Consider the following 20,781-nt stretch of genomic DNA (forward strand, 5'->3'; position numbering starts at 1 on the left):
CTAAATAAAGAAATCAGATTATTAAGTCCAGTGGTACAGGACAACATATAAACTATTCTCTAAATAAAGTAATCATAATATTACTAGCTTAAATTGTGAGATAATGGATTTATTTGTCGTAGCTCTTTACATTTCTGTGGACATATTATGCAGCCGAAAATCCCAAATTTCAAAAAAATCATAGAATCATAGAATATCCTGAGTTGGAAGGGACCCTTAAGGATCATCAAGTCCAACTCTTGACACCGCACAGGTCTACCCAAAAGTTCAGACCATGTGACTAAGTGTACAGTCCAATCTCTTCTTAAATTCAGACAGGCTCGGTGCAGTGACCACTTCCCTGGGGAGCCTGTTCCAGTGTGCAAACACCCTCTCTGTGAAGAACTTCCTCCTGATGTCAAACCTAAATTTCCCCTGCCTCAGCTTAACCCCGTTCCCGCGGGTCCTGTCGCTGGTGTTAATGGAGAAAAGGTCTCCTGCCTCTCGACACCCCCTTACGAGGAAGTTGTAGACTGCGATGAGGTCTCCCCTCAGCCTCCTCTTCTCCAGGCTGAACAGGCCCAGTGCCCTCAGCCGTTCCTCGTACGTCTTCCCCTCCAGGCCTTTCACCATCTTCGTAGCCCTCCTCTGGACACTCTCCAACAGTTTCATGTCCTTTTTATACTGTGGTGCCCAGAACTGCACACAGTACTCGAGGTGAGGCCGCACCAGCGCAGAGTAGAGCGGGACAATCACCTCCCTTGACCTACTAGCGATGCCGTGCTTGATGCACCCCAGGACACGGTTGGCCCTCCTGGCTGCCAGGGCACACTGCTGGCTCATATTCAACTTGCTGTCTACCACGACCCCCAGATCCCTCTCTTCTAGGCTGCTCTCCAGCGTCTCATCGCCCAGTCTGTACGTGCAGCTGAGGTTTCCCCGTCCCAGGTGCAGGACCCGGCACTTGCTCTTATTGAACTTCATGTGGTTGGTGATCGCCCATCTCTCCAACCTATCCAGATCCCTCTGCAAGGCCTTTCCACCCTCAACAGAGTCCACAACTCCTCCAAGTTTGGTGTCATCAGCAAACTTGCTCAAAATACCTTCTATTCCTACATCCAGATCGTTTATAAAAATATTGAAAAGTACCGGCCCTAAAATGGAGCCTTGAGGGACCCCACTGGTGACCGCCTGCCAGCCTGACGCAGCCCCATTCACCATAACCCTTTGGGCCCTGCCCGTTAGCCAATTGCTCACCCATCGTATGATGTTTTTATTTAGCTGTATGGTGGACATTTTGTCCAGTAGGATCCTATGGGAAACCGTGTCAAAAGCCTTGCTGAAGTCCAAAAAAATCACATCAGCTGGTTTCCCTTGGTCCACCATACGGGTGATCTTATCATAAAAGGAAATCAGGTTAGTTAGGCAGGACCTACCCTTCACAAACCCATGCTGGCTGGGACCAATGACTGCTTTGTCCCCCAGGTGCGCCTCAATACGTTCGAGAACCATCTTCTCCATGATTTTACCAGGCACTGACGTGAGACTGACAGGCTTGTAATTGCTAGGGTCTTCTTTCTGACCCTTCTTGAAAATTGGCACAACATTTGCCAGCTTCCAGTCTACCGGGACCTCTCCAGATTCCCAGGATCGTTGAAAAATGATTGAGAGAGGTTCCGCGATGACGTCCGCCAGCTCTTTCAGCACCCGGGGATGAATCCCATCCGGACCCATGGACTTGTAGGGATCCAGGTGGAGTAGCAGATCCCGCACACGTTCAGGGTCGGTTGGGAGTTTGTCATCCCCACCGTCCCGGTCCTCCAGCTCAGGGCACCCTGGGTCCCGAAGCCCATCATCGGCATTGAAGACAGAGGCAAAGAAGGCGTTAAGCGTCTCTGCTTTGCCTATGTCATTGTCTGTGAGGAGACCTTCCCTATCAAGGAGCGGCCCTATGTATTCTTTAGTTCTCCTTTTTCCATTCACATATCTAAAAAAACCCTTTTTATTTTCTCTCACAGACACAGCCAGCTTCAACTCTAGGTGTGCTTTAGCCACACGAATTTTCTTCCTACAAACACGAACAGCATCCCTGTATTCTTTCCAGGACACCTGGCCCTCCTTCCAGTAGCGAAACACTCTCTGTTTCCGCCTAATCTCCATTAGAATGTTCCTGGTCAGCCACGCCGGCCTCCTGCCCCGCCTGCCTGACTTGCGGTATTTGGGAATTGCCTGATCTTGTGCTTCTAGGAGGCATCGCTTAAAGAATGACCAGCACTGGTGGACATCGAGGCCTTCAAGAGCAGTTTCCCAGGGGACCTTGCTGACTAGTTCCCTGAGCAGCCTGAAGTCCGCTTTCCCCATATCCAGGGATGAGGTTTTGGTGGCACTTTTCCTTCTGTCACCGTAAATTTTGAACTCAACCACTTCATGGTCACTATGACCGAGGCGGCCACCAATCACCACATCTCCCACCAGACCCTCTCTGTTTTCTAGCAACAGGTCTAGGAGGGCACCTTTCCTAGTTGGCTCCGTTAGCACCTGCACCAAGAAGTTATCATCTAGGTGCTTCATGAACCTCCTGGACTTGCTCGTGTCAGCCGTGTGGCACTCCCAGATAACGTCTGGCAAGTTGAAGTCCCCCATAAGGACAAGGGGAGTTAAGCTCGAGGCCTCTCTTAGTTCTGTAAAGAATAATTTATCGGCGCTATCGTCCTGGCCAGGCGGTCTGTAATAGACTCCCACAACGACACCCCCTTTATTCGTTCGTCCCTTGATCCTTACCCAGAGGCTCTCAACTTTGCCATCGCCGACCTGAAGTTCCACACAGTCCAGCCCCTGCTTCACATACATCGCCACCCCACCACCTCGCCTACCCTGCCTGTCCCTCCTGAAGAGCCTGTAACCATCTATCGCAACACCCCAGTCACAGGACTCATCCCACCAGGTTTCGCTTATGCCGATGATGTCGTAGTTGCGGGACTGGGCCAGTACTTCTAGCTCATCCATTTTATTCCTCATACTGCGTGCGTTCGTGTAGAAGCACTTCAGGTGCGTCTCCTTACACTCAGCACCTTGTGGATCTAACCGAAGGACCTCACTGGCACACAGCCCCTCTGATTCTAGCGTAATGATGGGCCATACGTCCGGCCATATGTCTGGCAGTATTGCGAGGGGGGTTCTAAGTCTTGCCAAATGCCCTCATGTGGAAGGAGGAGAAAGGTCAGGGAGGCCAAGAAACCTTTTCCTGGGAATGGCTCCCCTGTGCCATGTTCCTTGCCACAGAGACAGGCTGCCCCTTGAGCGCAGACACTGCTCTGCACCTCTCCTCCTCTGACTTGGGCTCAAGATCACTCCTCATCCCGTGTTGGGGTCCCTGAGACACAACATGGTAACACGCATGTTTTCAAAGGGTTACAATTCCTCCATCAGTATCCTAACAATGACATGTTTGTTGGAGGGCCCCCGAGGTCCTCAGGCCCGGAGGGGGTAGGCCCTCAGGCTGAAGCTCCTTCCCATGGCAACACGGCCATGTTTGGCTACAGGTGTGGGCCCCCGTCACAATGGCCATCACAGTGGCCTGCTTCTGTCACAGTAGCCACCGCGCCTTTCCTGCTGGGCCCTATAAATACAGAAGCCCCACAGGTGGCCCACCACTTGCGAGGCTGCGAGGCTTTCGAACGCCAAGGCGGAGCGGAAGCAAGAGGAGCCAGAGCAAGAGGACGGGTGGCTGCCCATCGTTGAGTGAGGCATTGAAGAGTCTGGTGGTGTTCTCAGACCCAAGGAGGAGTCTGCATCATCAGAAGACCAAGTGGAGTGAGAGGAGGAAGATCAGCTTGCTCACAAGAGCGATAGCCAGCGTTCACGTCAAGAGCGGAACGCAGAGTGCGGCTGTGAAGCCGTCAGGGAGCAGTGTGAGGCCCCAGCATCCCACAAAGCAGACCGGGACGATGAATGGCTACTATGGCAAGACGGTGATGGCCAGCATCCACGTGCCCAGCGGAACGCAGAGTGCGGCTCTGAAGGTAGCAGCAACCAACACAGGGCCCCAGCGTGTTGCCTGGAGAAAGAACGGTGTGGGACCATGGCCCTACAGTCGTCCTGCCAAGAACCACGGACGTAGCCATGTCCATCTGCTAGCCAATGGGGAGGAGCCCATGGAGGTGGATCCCCCCCAAGACGTGGTAGAAGACATGGAGGTGGATCCCCCCCAGGATACCGAAGAAGACATGGAGGTGGATCCCCCCCAAGACATGGAAGAAGACATGGAGGTGGATCCCCCCCAAGACGTGGAAGAAGCCATGGAGGTGGATCCCCCCCAAGACGTGGTAGAAGACATGGAGGTGGATCCCCCCCAAGACATGGAAGAAGACATGGAGGTGGATCCCCCCCAAGATATGGAGGAAGACATGGAGGTGGATCCCCCCCAAGAAATGGAAGAAGACATGGAGGTGGATCCCCCCCAAGATACCGAAGAAGACATGGAGGTGGATCCCCCCCAAGATACCGAAGAAGACATGGAGGTGGATCCCCCCCAAGACGTGGAAGAAGACATGGAGGTGGATCCCCCCCAAGAAATGGTAGAAGACATGGAGGTGGATCCCCCCCAAGACGTGGACGAAGCCATGGAGGTGGATCCCCCCCAAGATATGGAAGAAGCCATGGAGGTGGATCCCCCCCAAGACATTGTAGAAGACATGGAGGTGGATCCCCCCCAAGACGTGGAAGAAGACATGGAGGTGGATCCCCCCCAAGACATGGAAGAAGCCATGGAGGTGGATCCCCCCCAAGACATGGTAGAAGACATGGAGGTGGATCCCCCCCAAGAAATGGAAGAAGCCATGGAGGTGGATCCCCCCCAAGATACAGAAGAAGACATGGAGGTGGATCCCCCCCAAGAAATGGTAGAAGACATGGAGGTGGATCCCCCCCAAGACGTGGTAGAAGCCATGGAGGTGGATCCCCCCCAAGATACGGAAGAAGACATGGAGGTGGATCCCCCCCAAGAGGTGGATGAACCCATGGAGGTGGATCCCCCCCAAGATGAGCAAGAACCCATGGAGGTGGATCCCCTCCAAGATGACCAAGAAGCCATGGAAGTGGATCCACCGCTGACACAACAAGCATGGAGATCCCCTGGCACGTCTTTCGTGTCCACCGTCAGAGCCCGGCGAGACCATCGCAGGAGTGCCCAGACAGCACCCTACGCGCAGCAGAGCCTGCGTGCCCACCACTAACGTGGGCAGAAGCGCCAGACTGGATGTCTTGCAGGATTGCCTGTAAGACACTGTGTAAATAGATAGTTGTTTTGATAAGTGTTGAGGCTTGTGTGCGCTCTTCTTTCCCATCGCCCTTGAAGAAGTGGCATCTCTTCTTCTTCGTGGAGCCCCAGGGGAGAGGGGAGGAGGGGACGTGGCTGCTGTACTGGTGTCACAGGAGGAGTCCCTCAGAGGACAACCATGGGCTTGGGGAGGGGGGACGCTGGGAGGTGACTCAGTCTGCCAATGTAATATCAGGGAGCCTCTGTGCTGCCCCTGTGATGATCATAGAATCATAGAATATCCTGAGTTGGAAGGGACCCTTAAGGATCATCAAGTCCAACTCTTGACACCGCACAGGTCTACCCAAAAGTTCAGACCATGTGACTAAGTGTACAGTCCAATCTCTTCTTAAATTCAGACAGGCTCGGTGCAGTGACCACTCTGATTCTAGCGTACCATCCCTTAGGTCTTCACCGGCGTGCCTGGTTTTAGCCCCTTCCCCCTTCGACTCTAGTTTAAAGCCCTATCTATCAGCCCTGCCAACTCCTGACCAAACATCCTTACCCCTCTCCGAGAGAGGCCCTTCCCATCCGGCGCCATCAGGCCCAGTGTAGCATAGACCTTCCCATGATCAAAGAACCCAAAGTTTTGCTGGTCACACCAGTCTCGAAGCCACGAGTTTATGTGAACAGCACACCTTTCTGCTTCGATCCCCCCTATCGGAAGGACAGAGGCAAACACAACCTGCGCACCTGATCCTCTAAGTAGTCGCCCCAAATCCCTAAAGTCTCTTTTGATCGCCTTCGGACTTCTCGTTGCTACTTCATCGCTACCAGCCTGAAAGACCAGTAGCGGGTAGTAGTCAGTGGGCCATACCAGGCGCTTGACTTTCTTGGCGACGTCCCTGATCCTGGCCCCAGGGAGGCAGCAGACTTCCCTACGGGTAGGGTCAGGCCGACAAATAGGACCCTCTGTTCCCCTAAAAAAAAATCTGACTTTATACATCCTAAGAGTAACCCATTCTTTTGTAAGCCACTACACAAGTTACAATGCTCAAAATTAAAGAAAAGTTAGAAAACATTTTGTTTCTCTTTCCTATCAGCTCTAAGCAAACAGATAAGTAATGTCTATTCAAATGCTTAAAGCTCTACATCATTTGTCACTGAAGGTAATTTCATTGCAATACTTAGGAGAAGCTGTAACGGATTTATGACTTGACTTTGCCAGATGGATTCAAATCTATTTTATAACAACATACTTATTTTTTAAGCCCTTAATATTTCAGATCTATTGTGTGCTTGATTTGCCTTGCACATTTGTTTTCCTATGAACACCAAAGGAAACCTTTCACCAATTTTCTTAAATTTAAAACAGTAATGAGCAGAAAGTTATACAAGTACCTGTAGGTTTTGTAAGAAGTTTCCTGCTGTCATCAGTTTCAAAGATTCTTGCCATGATGGGGTGGTACAACATTTTTCCTGATCAATTTTTACATTGTTCAGTTTCCTCTGAAAGAGCAGTAATACACAATCCATGATACGCATAATAAGGTGAGGAGGTCGACCAAGTGTTCGGACTGTGGCAATATCTGCAGGTTTTATTGTCTACAAAATTGAAACAAATGATAAAACAATTATTGTTATTATTTATTATATATGACATAGAACACAAGGTCACTGACAGCATTAATCCACTGGAGAATAAAAAAAAATATATTTTTTTCATGATATTTGATTGAAAATTATTTTATAACCCAAAAGCATGAAGCTAGAAGGACCCTTCAGCCATATTTTGGCTGCAACTTTCTCCCAACTGCTACAACCACTTTTGACAAAACAAAGACTAAGATAGCAATATCTTGTAATTTTATCTAATTTTTATTTTAAAGCAAACTTATTGAGCAGAAACACAATCTGGAATGGGAAATGCATTCTGTTGATATTTGGTTAGTAAAGTTGAATGAAGAAAAACAGTGAGCAGTCCTGATAGATATAGAGATATGCACCTTCTGTGTTTTATCATGCTGGAAATATTCCTGGTGTAGAAGCAAGCCTGTGAGACTATATACATATATATATATATATATATATATATATATATGTATGTATATGTATATATATATATATATGAGAATATATATATATATATATATATAAAATAATAATGTATGAAAAACTGGGCCCTATTAAGTATGGAAAAGAAATTCTAGGGTGCAAATGTAACACTATAACTTGCAAGTCTAGTGTACATCACAATTTTAAAAGGACTATCAGAATGGACTAATGAAGATATCTCCTTAGAAAGGCATCAATCTGAGCAGTTAGTGCACTGAACCACATACAGAGAAAAAAAAAAAAAAAGCCACTCAAAAATGGTCACTTCCAATGGGGAAGCCCACTACTATAACAGTCATAACTTCAACAGAAAGTAATAGGTTATTGCAGGAGTGATATGTGAATGAGTGAATGATACTTTGCAGCTAACCTATCAAATGCCTCTCTTGGAATTGCTAAAGGAAGTTTTAATTACTTGTGTTTATACTTCAACAATGGGATTGAAAATTATTATAGGTTATTCTGATTGCCTTCCTTTCGCTTCCCTTCAAAACCATGCTGTTTGTTGCATTCAGTGTGCACATGACAGTTTAGCAGAGTTTTTCTAGATATCCAAGCAGAAACTTTAATCAGTGCTTATTAGTGACCCTCAAGAAATTCACCCCAGCCTTTTTTCTACCATACAAATTGTGGCAAAAGAGTTGCATTCTATTCTATTCTACTTTTTACTAGTAGTTGTGCATTTAACATGGCCTTTTTATTTCAAATGCAACTAAGTTTTAATGAACTTTGACAATTCTTAAACTTAAAAAAAAATAATAATCTTCACATATGATAGAATATCTTGGGTTGGAAGGGACATTTAAAGATCATCTAGTCCAACCCCCTTACCATGAGCAAGTACATTTTTCACTAGATTGAGTTGATGAAAGCCCAGTCCAACCTGACTTTGAACATTTCAAATGATGGGAGATACACAGCTTCTCTGGGCAACACTTTCCAGTGTTCACTGGTTTGGGCTGGGATTGAGTAAAATATTTTTCATAGTAGCTTGTATGGTGCTATGTTTTCGATTTGTGATGAAAAAAAAAATGTTGATAACGGAACCAAAATTTTAGATGCTGTTGAGCTGTGCTTACACAGAGTCAAGGTTTTGACTGCTTCTTACACTGCCCTGCCAGCAAGGAGGCTGGGGGTACACAAGAAGCTGGGAGGGGACACAACTGAAACAGCTGGTCCCAACTGAACAGAAGGTTATTCTGTAGTATATGGCATCATGCTCAGCAGTAAAAGCTAAGGGAAAGGAGGAGGAAGGGGGTCATTTGGAGTTTGTCTTCCCAAATAATCATTGCCTGTGATGAAGCCCACCCTTCTTGTAAACGGCTAAATATCTGCCCACCAGAAGCAAGTGAATGAATTCCTTATTTTGCTTTGCTTGCATGCACAGCTTTTGCTTTACCTATTAAACTGTCTTTATCTCCATCCACAAGTTGTGTCACTTTTACTGTTCCAATTCTCCTCCCCATCCCACTGAGGAAGTGAGTGAGCACTTGTATGGTGCTTAGTTGCATAGCAGGGTTAAACCTCAGTACAGTGTCTCATCACCCTCATCATGAAGAATTTCTTTCTTATATGCAGTCTAAATCTACCGTCTTTCAGTTTAAAACCAATGCCCTTTGCCCTGTCACTACAGGCCCTGGTTAAAAGCCCTTCATCTTTCTTGTAAGACCTCTTTATATACTGAAAGGTCGAAATAAGGTCTGCCCTGGAGCCTTCCCTTTTCCAGGATGAACAAGCCCAGTTATCTCTACTTCTGATCATTTTCATGGCCCTCCTCTGAACCCACTTGATCAGCTCAGTATCTTTTTTGTACTGGCAACTCCAGAGCTAGATACAGTACTTCAGGCAGGGTCTCATGAGGGCAGAGTAGATGGGGAGAACCATCTACCGCATTGACCTCTTGGCCATGATTCTTTTCATGCAGCCCAGGATACAATAGGTTTTCTGGGCTGCATATGCAGCCAACTCATAGCCAACTCATGTCCAATTCTTCATCCACCACCATCCCCAAGTCCTTCCTTGCAGGGCTTCTCTCAATCAATTCAGCATCCAATCTGTACTGATATAGGGGATTGTCCTGACCCTGTCAAGGTCTTTCTAGATGGCATCCCCTCACAGTGTATGAGCTGCACCACTCAGCTTGGTGTCATCTGAACTCTTGCTGAGGATGAGCTCAAACCCACTATCTACATTATAAATGAAAACATGAAACAGCACTGATACATGTTTTTAAAAAGCTTATAAACTGTTCTGTACCTAACAGTTTCTCAAAGCAGCATTAACATTCCTAAAATATGTAAAATTGAATGGAATAACGAACTATGGATTTATCATCTGGGAAATGGCCTTTATATTTAATTGTATATTTTAGTAGACATTTGTCTACTTTGCAAACAGAATTCCATTAAAGGAATCCCTCATGGGAAGTTTATAAATCCATAATCATTGTGAATTCGTTCCATAAAAGATGCAGCCCTATACAGACTTATACAAAGAATTTGCTTAAATGAGTTTCTGAATGAATGAATGGATTCTGAGAATACAGATATGTACGCTGAACAGCTGAATTTTATGATAGTATACCAAATGCAAAAAGAAAGAAAATCTGGAGACCAAGTAAGCACAGCTAGTTTTCTCCTTTGTGAAATCTCAAAATAGTGGTATTACAGCTTTTCCTTAAAAACAGATTTTCATTTATTAGAATACAAGATTTCAAAAACAGCAGTATTTCTTTGGTTTGGTATCTTTGGCCAAAAGCAGAATATAAGCTGCAATAAGACACAGGATAGAAGACACGTCACCAGTGTTCTTTTCATACCTCAGATACTGCCCAGTTAGCACTGTTTGCTTATACACTTGTCAGAATAGTCACACACCTCTACATTTTTGCTGTTTCATTTTTGTTTGTTTGAATGTTGTTCATTTGTTGTTTTTTGTTGTTGTTGTTGTTGTTTGGTTTTTTACCTTCTCCTGTAGCTGAGTATCAGAATCTTATGATTTTTATTCCTTATTCCACTCTCATCAGCTGTAATATCATCAACTTTCATTTAGACATTTCCATTCTGCCTTTCCAGAATCAAGGCAGTCAGGAAGTGCTAAGCATTTCTCCCTCAAAGTAAAGTTCTACATTCAGAAAATCCTTGAAAATTTATGCATACTACATTTTCAAGACTTTGATTTGAGGAAGCATCAGAATGGTCTTTAACCATAACCACTCTTGGCAGACTCCCAAGTAGAAAGGAAAACCTTCCAGTAGATCTACATAACGACCATCAAGATTTAGCCATCCTTCATGGGTTTTGTTCATTTTTTTTCTGTTTATTGAGACAGCAGCACCTCACCAACCCAGATCCAACTTCACAGAATCACAGAATCGAAGGGGTTGGAAGGGACCTCAAAAGATCATCGGGTCCAACCCCCCTGCCAAAGCAGGTTCCTTACAGCAGGCTGCCCAGGTAGGCGTCCAGACAGGCCTTAAATATCTCCAGAGAAGGAGACCCCACAACCTCCCTTGGCAGCCTGTTCCAGTGCTCCGTCACCCTCATTGTGAAGAAGTTCTTTCGCATGTTGGTGCAGAACTTCCTGTGCTCTAACTTGCAGCCATTGCCCCTTGTCCTGTCCCCACAAACCACCGAAAAGAGGTTGGCCAAATCCCTCTGTCTCCCACACCTCAGGTATTTATACACATTGATGAGATCCCCTCTCAGTCTTCTCTTCTCCAGGCTGCAGACCCAGGTCTCAGCCTTTCCTCACAGGGAAGATGCTCCAGGCCCCATATCAGCTTTGTGGCCCACTATTGCTATTCACAACATAAATACCTTAAGGGACATTCTCGTACACATTCAGATGAAAAGATATTTAAAATACAATGCAAGATCTGCAAAAAATAGTATTTGTTTCATCACTAATGATGAATCATGACCAGAGTATTATAATTCAATTAAAAAAGCATCACAAAAAGAGTGGGTTGAAAGACTTGAAGTCCCATGGTGATTGCTATAAATTTGAGTGATTTAACATCTCAAAGGACAGAAGAAATTTTTTTGAGGAAGGCAGAAAGGAAAGAATCATCAAACTCATTCAACATGAGTTCATTGGCAAAAACTTAAATACAAAACATGAGGTTTAGATTTGGATGTAATTATAACTGTTTTTACAGGAAAGGCACTCACTCCTCTGCTCATTGCACACTAGTTGTTATATAACAGTACCAACACTCAGTTACCAGTGTAATATCAACCTGCAGCACAACATAGATAAACTACAGTTTCAAGTGGAAGTTAAAATTTGCCCTTTGCTGAAAAACTCTCCATTTTAGATTTGATATTCAGGTGGAAAAAGACAGACAAAACAAAACCTAAACCTCAAAATATGTGTATCTATCTGTACTCATCTTCTGCCAGTTACATGGTGCATCTGCAATCTTACATGCAAAGAAGAGAAGCACATCTCAGGGGAAAAAAATGTGACACTTGGTCCAAGATTTTTAGCACTAACCTGTAAGGCTGCTTCTGCTTCCTCCAAAGCAGGTTTAGCAGCTTCCAACTTTTCTTCAGCAATGGCTTTGTCAACTGAGATGCTGTCTACAATAGCTTGGGCTTTGTCTTTCACTTTCTGAACTTCACCTTTCACCTGCTCAGCAGCCTGTGCTTTTACAGTAACTTCCTTTAATACCTAGAATGAAAACCCACACACTAAATATTCAAGAAAATACATGTATCTAGCTGGAAGAATGTATATTTCTGTTGTAAAATTTTATCTGTTGTATTTAAATTCCAAAAACCAGAATGTTCAAACAAAATTACTTTTGTTGTTACTGTTATGTTTCCAAGATCCTTTTTTTCCTTTTTTCAACACTAAACTTCCTATTACTCAATTAATCTTTTCAAAATTTAAGAAAAAAAAATCTAACCACTATACACTTCGAAGTTTGTACATACCATGTCAGCTTTTTCATTGGCAATTTGAAGTTCCTTTTCTTTTATCTCCAGCTCTTTGCTCAGAGCAGCCACTGACTCAGAGGCTTCTTTCAATTTTTCCAGTCCAGTATTCATTCTGGAGTTAGAAAGGAAGACAAAAAAAAAAAAAAAAAAAAAAGTATGTAATTTCTCAATTTCCAAAATTCTCGATTCTCAGCTTTCCAAATTATTCCATCAGTAGAATGAATCAGATGGATCTAATACCTAAGAATGTTTTACACACAAAATACACAGTTCAGAAACTTCCACATACGCATCTGATGTATTCACAATCAAGAAAGTGAACTATAAATAATTGCCTAAAGAGAGCATATGCTCCACATATGAAATGTTCCACACTTTTAAATCAAAGAGTATGCCTTTATTATTGCATTAAAATTGTATATGCTAGTTCCACATATGTCACTGTCCCCATTGAGCTCTCCATTGAGAACTTAGCTCTACGGAGCAGAAAGTATTTTCTGATCACTAAAATCCTAAGAAATATCTTAAATCACTATTTCTTGTTTGAAGAGGATGTTGAAGAGGTTAATAAAATCAAAATATCAAAATCAAGAACAACCAAGAGAGATTAACAGGAAAACAGCACTGAGATAATACTTCTATGATTGAGCATTAAATTGGCCCTTCAACAGCACTTTTTAATTTATCAAAATGTAATTCCTCATGACAATGACTTAAACTTAACTGAGCTGTAGACTAGGAAAATATACATTTGGCATAGGAGGGACAGAAAGAACTACAGAGGCTACAACTGCAAAGGCTAAGCAGGACTGGGAGAGGTAAATCAAAATACAGAACAGATAAAGAGTAACACCTGCTAAAGTCCTTGACATTCTGCAATAAAGGTGAAATAAAACAAATTTCTATTCATGAATTAATCTGGTACATGGGAAGCTCAGAAAGCACAACACTGGAGCATCTCCATGTCACAAGTCTTCACCTACACCATAACAGCAGACTTCTAATTCAGTTTGGCTTTCAAGTTAAAGATTTCAAGGTGAAATAAATTAGTTTGAGTCCAGCTCTCTGTGCCAGTTTTTCAAATCAAGGAAAAAAGTTTTCTTAAGGATGACACCAACTGATACAGTAAATGCTAATTTTACATTCTAGTTGACTATTATTTCTGACATGAAGTTAAAATCTGTAAACAGACTGCACTAGTTTAACAAAGTACCTAAAAAGAGAAATATATAAAAACACTTCATAAGCCAGAAGTAAAAGGTTCAGCAGCCTAAATTACTCATGTAATGACAAACCAAAAATACCAATGATCTTTTTTACATGTTCATATCAGATCAATACAACTGTTTACCAAGAAAACAAAAGTTGCTCTTGGGTAAATCAAATGTTATTTTGACTATATTAAATGTATTCAATAAAATTGCATGGTAGTGGTTTATATTAATTTATTTCCACCACCTTGCTCTTTAATACATCACTACCTTTTAGTCTTTAACTTGCATGTGAAAAGCAAATCTAACATTTGTTCAATTACACCTTTACACAATTTTAGGAAACCCCAAAGAAAACTTCTGCTATGCAGAGATAAGCCATGCATTGAAATAAGTACAACAGAAAATACCTAGGTAAGAAAGAAAATTACAAAAAGACAAGAGTAAACTGAGCACTATACCTGTTTGCTAATGTCTGCACTTCTGCATGCTTTTCTTTGTATGTAGTTTTATATCCTTGAATAAAAGAGAGGTAGGATTTGGGAGTCACATGTGTAGAACGTCTGTATCTTTGAAAGTAATCAGAACACTTCTCCGCCACTCCATCCTGGAATGAGCCCATACACTGCACAATTTCCTTTTTTGTCTCAGCAGTGCAGTCCATATCATATGAGGACAGGAAATGTTCAGATACTTAAGAAAACAAGAACAACATTCAAATAAGTAAGTGTTCAGGAAGGACTCTTAGCTTATAAACAAATCAACATGGATCATCACTATGTATACATGGCTATGTATCCATATCAGTCTCTTCCAACCTAGACAATTCTGTGATTCTGTGATATATATCCACTGGCTATATCTCATGACAAAGAGAAGTATTTCACCCAATTTATATCATCTGCTAAAAGCAGATATCTAAAAGCAGATGATATAAATCATCTTTGCACCACTTACTCAAATATATTTGGCTCAGTATGTGTTTCAACTTTAAATTGCATTATATATCTAACAGTTCACAAAGCACTATTCTGTCTTTTAAAGGATGGTATAGATTACACCAGGCAATAGCTGCAGAAAAGAGAACACCATAGGAAGAAAAGTCTTTATGCAAATGTTACTGGCAATCTGAGATTCATCTTATCATTGTATTCTATAAATTTAGAATGTAAAGATCAACCAACTTATTGACAGTTGTGACATGGGAGATACTTTCACATTGCATCAACAAGATACTGTGTTAGATCTCACCCAGCTTCTGAAACTCTGGTCTTCTTCATTCTGCACCAGCAGATTCTTAAATTCTTCCACACTTTCAGTAAAAACATTATAGCCAACAATCCAGTTGGCTATATCCTTTTCTCCTCCAACATGTGCAACTACTTTTTCTCCCTGAACCTGTCCAACTGCTAGATATCAAGGATTACATAAACACAGACTCCCTCTCTATGCCTGATCATAAGCATAGTTACTAAGTCACTTTTTTAGTGGTATCTTGCTTTCTTTGTTAATGCTTTAAGCCTTCTTTAAGGTGATTTTTTCTTCTAATGGTATTCAAAGCCCTTCCTTTGTTAAACACATTTCAACAGCAAGGAGAAAACATGTCCATCAAATTTTTGAACCAAGCAAGTTTCTTCTGCTAGTGTGCTGGAAAAACAAGTTTTGCTTGCATTCAAAGCGATTAAAACAAGTTCATGACCACCAGTCACAGAATTAAATATCTCTGAAGACAAAACCTACACCTACCTGCCACTAGAGCATCCTTAGGCCACCGGCTGAACCAATCTATAGTGCATCCAGAAATGAGAGCAGGGAACTTCAGGGCCCTGTTTCGAAACTTTTCACCTACTGGTGAAAAGCAAAGAACCACATGGAGGTTCTGACGGACTCTGGTCATGAAGTAGTCATACAGAACTTCACTGGTTGGAGGTCTACGTGGATGTTCCTTTTTCAAGGCAGGTATGAGGTCACTAATGATCTCATCTATTTCATCCCGTGCAAATAAGTTTGACACCTTTGAGAAAAAAAAGTTTGTTTGTTTTTTTTTTTCCCTTGTTTTAGGAAATCATCGCAAATAGAGTATATAAACAAGACTGATTTAATGCATAGTCTTTCAGGAAAGAATACTCATTTCAGATACACAAGTTATTAGGACCCAAACCACTCCTTTAAACCAGAACTTTTTCTGAAGTGACTCCATTAAGCACACTGAAATCCAATTTGCTGTAAAAGTAAAATCCATTTTCCCATGTGAAAAATAGAGCATTCTTGTCCAATGACATTTGCTTACTTCTCTTAATATCCGACTAAATAGTAGAGATTATATAAAAAAGACACACATCTTGAAAAAAAAAAAAAAAAAAAGAAAATTTTTAAAAACAGAAAAAGATGAACAAAAGCTACTCCATCCATTCTGAACAAAACTTTACCATACAAAAACCAAATGTATACTTTAATCGAACATAAAATTTTGTTAACCTTCAGTGATATTCCTTAAGTCTTTTTTTTTTTTTCCAAGCTATTATCACGTCCCTGACAGATTATCAATTCACTTGGAAGGAAATGACAGACAGTTTCTCTGTATGGAAAGATGATGCTCATTCTAAATTTTACCATAGGTTTGTCTCACTCTATAACCTAATAAAAAGGTTTGCTTCAATGTTAATAATATGGCAATGATAATAAGTAATCAACTGTTATTTTGTGAAAGTGAGCCCTTAGACATATAAAAGAATATTAAAATAAATTCATTTATTGCTTCTTTTCTTTTTTTAAAAAGCAAAAAAAAATCTCATCAGAAAGCATCCTACCTCCCCTGATGATAAAACATTGTTCAGGTATTCCAAGAAAGACTCATCTTTGACCTCATTGTCTGTAAAAAGAAAACATACACCTCTCCCTTGCAGTCCTGATGTTCTGTACAAGAGTTTCAGATCTTCCATCAAGTTTGAAGTGCTGTACGATCTACAGGAAAACAGTCCTATTAATATTTAATCCTTTTAAAAAGGGTATCTAGTTAAAAGGAAAAAAAAACAAACAACTAGCAAACTTGAGAAAGAAATAATGTCTTGGAACTTATGGCAAAAATGTGCCAACTGTCCAAGAATTTTGATTTAGATTATCTGGAAATACATTGCTCATTTCAAATTTTCCCATTAAATAGCTAATCCATTCTTCTCTTTCCTGATCTCTTTTTCACACAGCAGCAAAGGAATTCAAAACATTTAGCTTCTCTACAATGAGATCTTCTTATTTGAGTGCTGAAAATATTCCCTGATCATTGAGATGTCCTGTAGACACTTTGGGAGGCACTCATATTCTCATAGAAAGATTTATAATTATTTATTTATTTTTAGTTTATTTTGTGAGTTATTCAAAAAAAAAAATGGACTGAATACTATAAAATAAGGTAATATATACCTGGAAAAAACTGTCAAAATACTGGTATACATCAAACATCATATTTACCAAATTAACAGGCAGTGGATAAGTATTCTATCTCCTCACACAAGGCATTACTTCAAATATTGTAAGATAAACTCAGAAAACATTATGGATAGATACCACATACAAATATGTTTAGTTCAGTGCAGTGCACTGTATAAAGACAGAGTATAATAATAACTTCCTACTGCCAATATTCCTTCCCACTCAGTGAAACATACAAAAAACATTACTATTTTGAAGAAGATAAAAGCTTAGACTCACTGTATAAAATCAAGTAAATTTAGACAATGTGAAAGGATTTTTCATGTTTTTATACTCAAGGCAACAGTGCTTAGTCTACATTGCACTTGTTCTTTCTTCCACTGCAGAGAATGGGAGCCTAATTTATTTAAAGGAAGACAAAGTATTTATTGGCTTAAATTTTAGTTTACGCTCACCGTGTTAGCGTGATCTGGAATGTATCATAGCCAGCTATGAATGATGCCAGTCTTGTCAAGCTCTGCTTTCCTGAGCCACCAACTCCAACTAAAAGAGCATTTCCACGAGGAGTACGAATCACCCGAGAAATCTGTAGATTAAAGCCATCTATTGCTAAAATATGTAATAGTTACATACCCCAAAAAATCCAATGCTACTGCAGTAATAAAATTATGTTAGAAATGCAGAACAAACTGAAATTTTAGGTTTTAATTCAAGGAGTCTATATTGCTATTAATTATATCCTGTGGGCATTTGTACTTCGCAGTATTTTCTGTAAACCTGCCAGTAGTAACCGCTTGATCCCACCACTGCAAACTTTCAATTATCAACAGAACTGCATCTCACACTTCCACAAAGCATAAGCAAATTGCAGTAGTGATGCATTCTCATAGCATTTAAGATCCTTTAAATTGTGAAATAAATTATAATTTCCACAGTACTATAGTCTCTGGACAACTTTTGTAAGACTCATCTCTCCGGGTTCTTTCATTGTCACCAGAAAGACAAGCTGTCCCAGGAGTATTAAATTCAGGAAGAACAGTCCCCCACAGGAGGTAGAAATTTTATATTTATAATCAAACTTTTTAAGCTTCTAGTTTACTTGATTATACAAATGCACAATATCAGTATGAATATTTGTTCTCTGTGAAACATCGCCCATGTAGGTCCCCCTCTCTTTCCCGTTTGTTATTTCCCTTTTCAAGTGAAAGGCAGTAGTTACTTACTACTCCCCATTTCAACTCATCACAGTGCACTGTAAACAAACAGACCCTTTGGAATTCAAAGCAAGCACATTTTCAGTGCTGTGAACTGCATGCAGAACTTGTTCCACTGTCCACTGCCAAGAAACAGTACCAGAAAATCTGGAAACAGGTAGATGTTGTCGTATGCTGAGAAAATATGCCTTTAAGCATAGGAGAGGAACTTACTCCACACCCTACCAATTGCACATGGACAGACGCAGCACACAGAGCAGCCTGCATTCATTTCTGGAACAGCATGGAGCCACTTGCCCAACCAGCTGGCGAGCAGCCAGTCTCCTCTGAACACGCAATGACACGCACCATTGGTTCCAGTTCTCTTTATTACCTTCAATATCTCTCTGATGCCTCTAGAATTCCATCATGCCATTAAGCAGTCTGTCTGAAATGCAAGTCTATTTACTTGCAATTCCTGTAGCAGACTTTTCCACAAGTTATTAAAAATCAGCATGTCTGCTTCTTGCACTTTTAAAATTATATGTCATATATTGAACACAGTGTAATTGCTGTTTTTCATAGGTTAATGTTTACAAGCAAAGATAAAATCAAGTATGAAGGCTTATTCTAAGCATACGCAATATTTGACCTGAGAAATAAAAATACACCACCCTTGGAATATTACTCATCACTTCAATTATGCCTAGTTGTTGTTTTTTTCTGGCAGAGGCACACAGGCTGTACACTCAGAAGCTTTGTTCTAGGGTTAACATATTCTTCAATTTTAACTCATTCAAGTGACGCTATGTCAGCTCAGATTAGGCATTACCTTAACTCTGCTCACCTAGCTTTCTCCTAAAGCCTGGTCTCAACTCTAGCTAAGGTATAAAGCTCAGACCTGCAGAGCTGTAAATGCTGATTTCAAGAATATGGGATCAGACAAGCACTGTCTATTCATTTTATCCAAGAGAACAGTAAGACAATGTTTCAAGTATTTATCAGCTATCAGAGAGAGAGAGATTTTGGCCAGATCCTGAATTTATATAGAACTTTTTACTAGGAGTAAACCAGAAATTTGGTAGCAATTGTGATGATGATTTAACAATTTTTAAAAAGAATTCCCCAGCAGAATAGCATCTATTTTGCTTTGAAAATTGCAGATGCAAAGTGTTTGCATAACTCAATTTAAATTATTTTTATATTTATTTTATCATTTGTTAGGATAGTGCAACCCAATATACAGTTCTTACATTTTTTTATAAGAAATACTGATAACTTCATTGCGCAACTGAGAAATAATAGTTTTCCTTTGTATGAAATCTATTATATACGAACAACCCTATCAAATTATGGCTAGGTCTAATCCATAGTCAAAGAAATTTTAAAAGAAGTGAGCATACTGTGGATCTACAAAGAAAGTTCAGACTAGATTTATTCCCGTTCTTCTGTACATACTTCTTCATCAGCAGCCTATTATGTCCTAACCTGAATTTTATTTCACTCATTCCAAAGAGAGGAAGGGCTCTTAGAAGAATTAATGGGAAGAAATGTTGAAAAAGAGTTAGATACTTAGGACCATGATCTCACTAGATATAAAAGATAGATATAAAAGAATAGTTCCATCTGGTGTATTTTCAGAAGACTGGAGTTTTAATACTTGGTCAAAGGGTGAAAGAAACTTTTATAGCAAAAAATGGCTTGTTTCAATTTTAGAAGTATTTTACCTTGATTTGTACATACCTTCACTCATTTTCAAACACAACCAAGTTCATATCTGTAAGGACGTGGAAAAGAGCAGCAATGATAAAAAATGTCAATCCAATAAAACTGTACCTTTACTAAATGAATCATAGCATCCTCAAAGAAAACCATGTCCATTCCGGTACCACGGACATTCTCATTGTATGTTTGTAAAAACTTATTTAAACGATTCCGTAGCTGATGAAAGCAGTAAATTGGCTCATAGATTTTTGGGATGCCCAAATTAACTTCCTCTAATTTTTCACCTAGAACAGAAAACAAGTAAAAAATCCTTAACGGTTTAAATGACTGAAGAAGGCAAAATGTAGGGATGAGTAAGACAAAGTAATTAAAAATCACTAAGCAAACAAAGCAAGATTTATAATACATAATATTGCATATTAGATATATGTATAAGAATGCTACTTGTACTCTTTCTACAAGGAACAATAAAGTTCAGCTACTTAATTTTTAAGGGCAAAACCAGCAAAAACTAAGAAGCCTTCTTTCTCTACCTCTGAAACATGAATAGTGAAAATCTGAAATTAACTTAGATGCTAGAAGCAACAGTAGCAACAGAAAATAAATAAATATTGTAGACAAAAACTGCAATTTTTTTAATAGAAAAACATCGCAAGTTGATTAAATCTCTGCACTAGAGAAAAATACTACTAAAATTAATAAATTTACACACACACAAGAAATGTATGTTCACTGTAAAAAGATAAATATTTGTTTCGGCAGGGATCTGAAAACCACAAGAAATTGTCTCCTTCTTATCCAAAGGAGGAAATTGTGCTACTGTCTCACATTGCCATTCATAAGCATTAATCATGCTTATAGCAGTCATGAGCTCCACTAGGAAAAAATGTTAGAGCAAATAGAATCAAAGCATGGCTGAGGTTGGAAGA

The 20,781-nt window shown here is 40.8% G+C and overlaps 1 protein-coding gene across 5 annotated transcripts in view; it reads right to left on the reverse strand.

Annotated features, from left to right (window-relative positions):
* The window catches only part of DNAH5 (dynein axonemal heavy chain 5), a 152,252-nt gene that overhangs the window by 33,925 nt on the left and 97,546 nt on the right, over positions 1 to 20,781 (reverse strand). For all 5 annotated transcript variants that reach the window (XM_072034973.1, XM_072034975.1, XM_072034972.1 and 2 more), the window contains 8 exons: positions 19,964 to 20,136; positions 17,390 to 17,520; positions 16,316 to 16,469; positions 15,252 to 15,519; positions 13,967 to 14,198; positions 12,292 to 12,406; positions 11,849 to 12,025; positions 6,638 to 6,841 (listed from right to left, as the gene is read on the reverse strand). In XM_072034973.1, the coding sequence (XP_071891074.1) occupies positions 6,638 to 6,841; positions 11,849 to 12,025; positions 12,292 to 12,406; positions 13,967 to 14,198; positions 15,252 to 15,519; positions 16,316 to 16,469; positions 17,390 to 17,520; positions 19,964 to 20,136 (1,454 nt within the window). The remainder of the gene's footprint in view (positions 1 to 6,637; positions 6,842 to 11,848; positions 12,026 to 12,291; positions 12,407 to 13,966; positions 14,199 to 15,251; positions 15,520 to 16,315; positions 16,470 to 17,389; positions 17,521 to 19,963; positions 20,137 to 20,781) is intronic.

The sequence above is a fragment of the Anas platyrhynchos genome, chromosome 2 (genome assembly GCF_047663525.1).
Source record: "Anas platyrhynchos isolate ZD024472 breed Pekin duck chromosome 2, IASCAAS_PekinDuck_T2T, whole genome shotgun sequence".
NCBI lineage: Eukaryota > Metazoa > Chordata > Aves > Anseriformes > Anatidae > Anas > Anas platyrhynchos.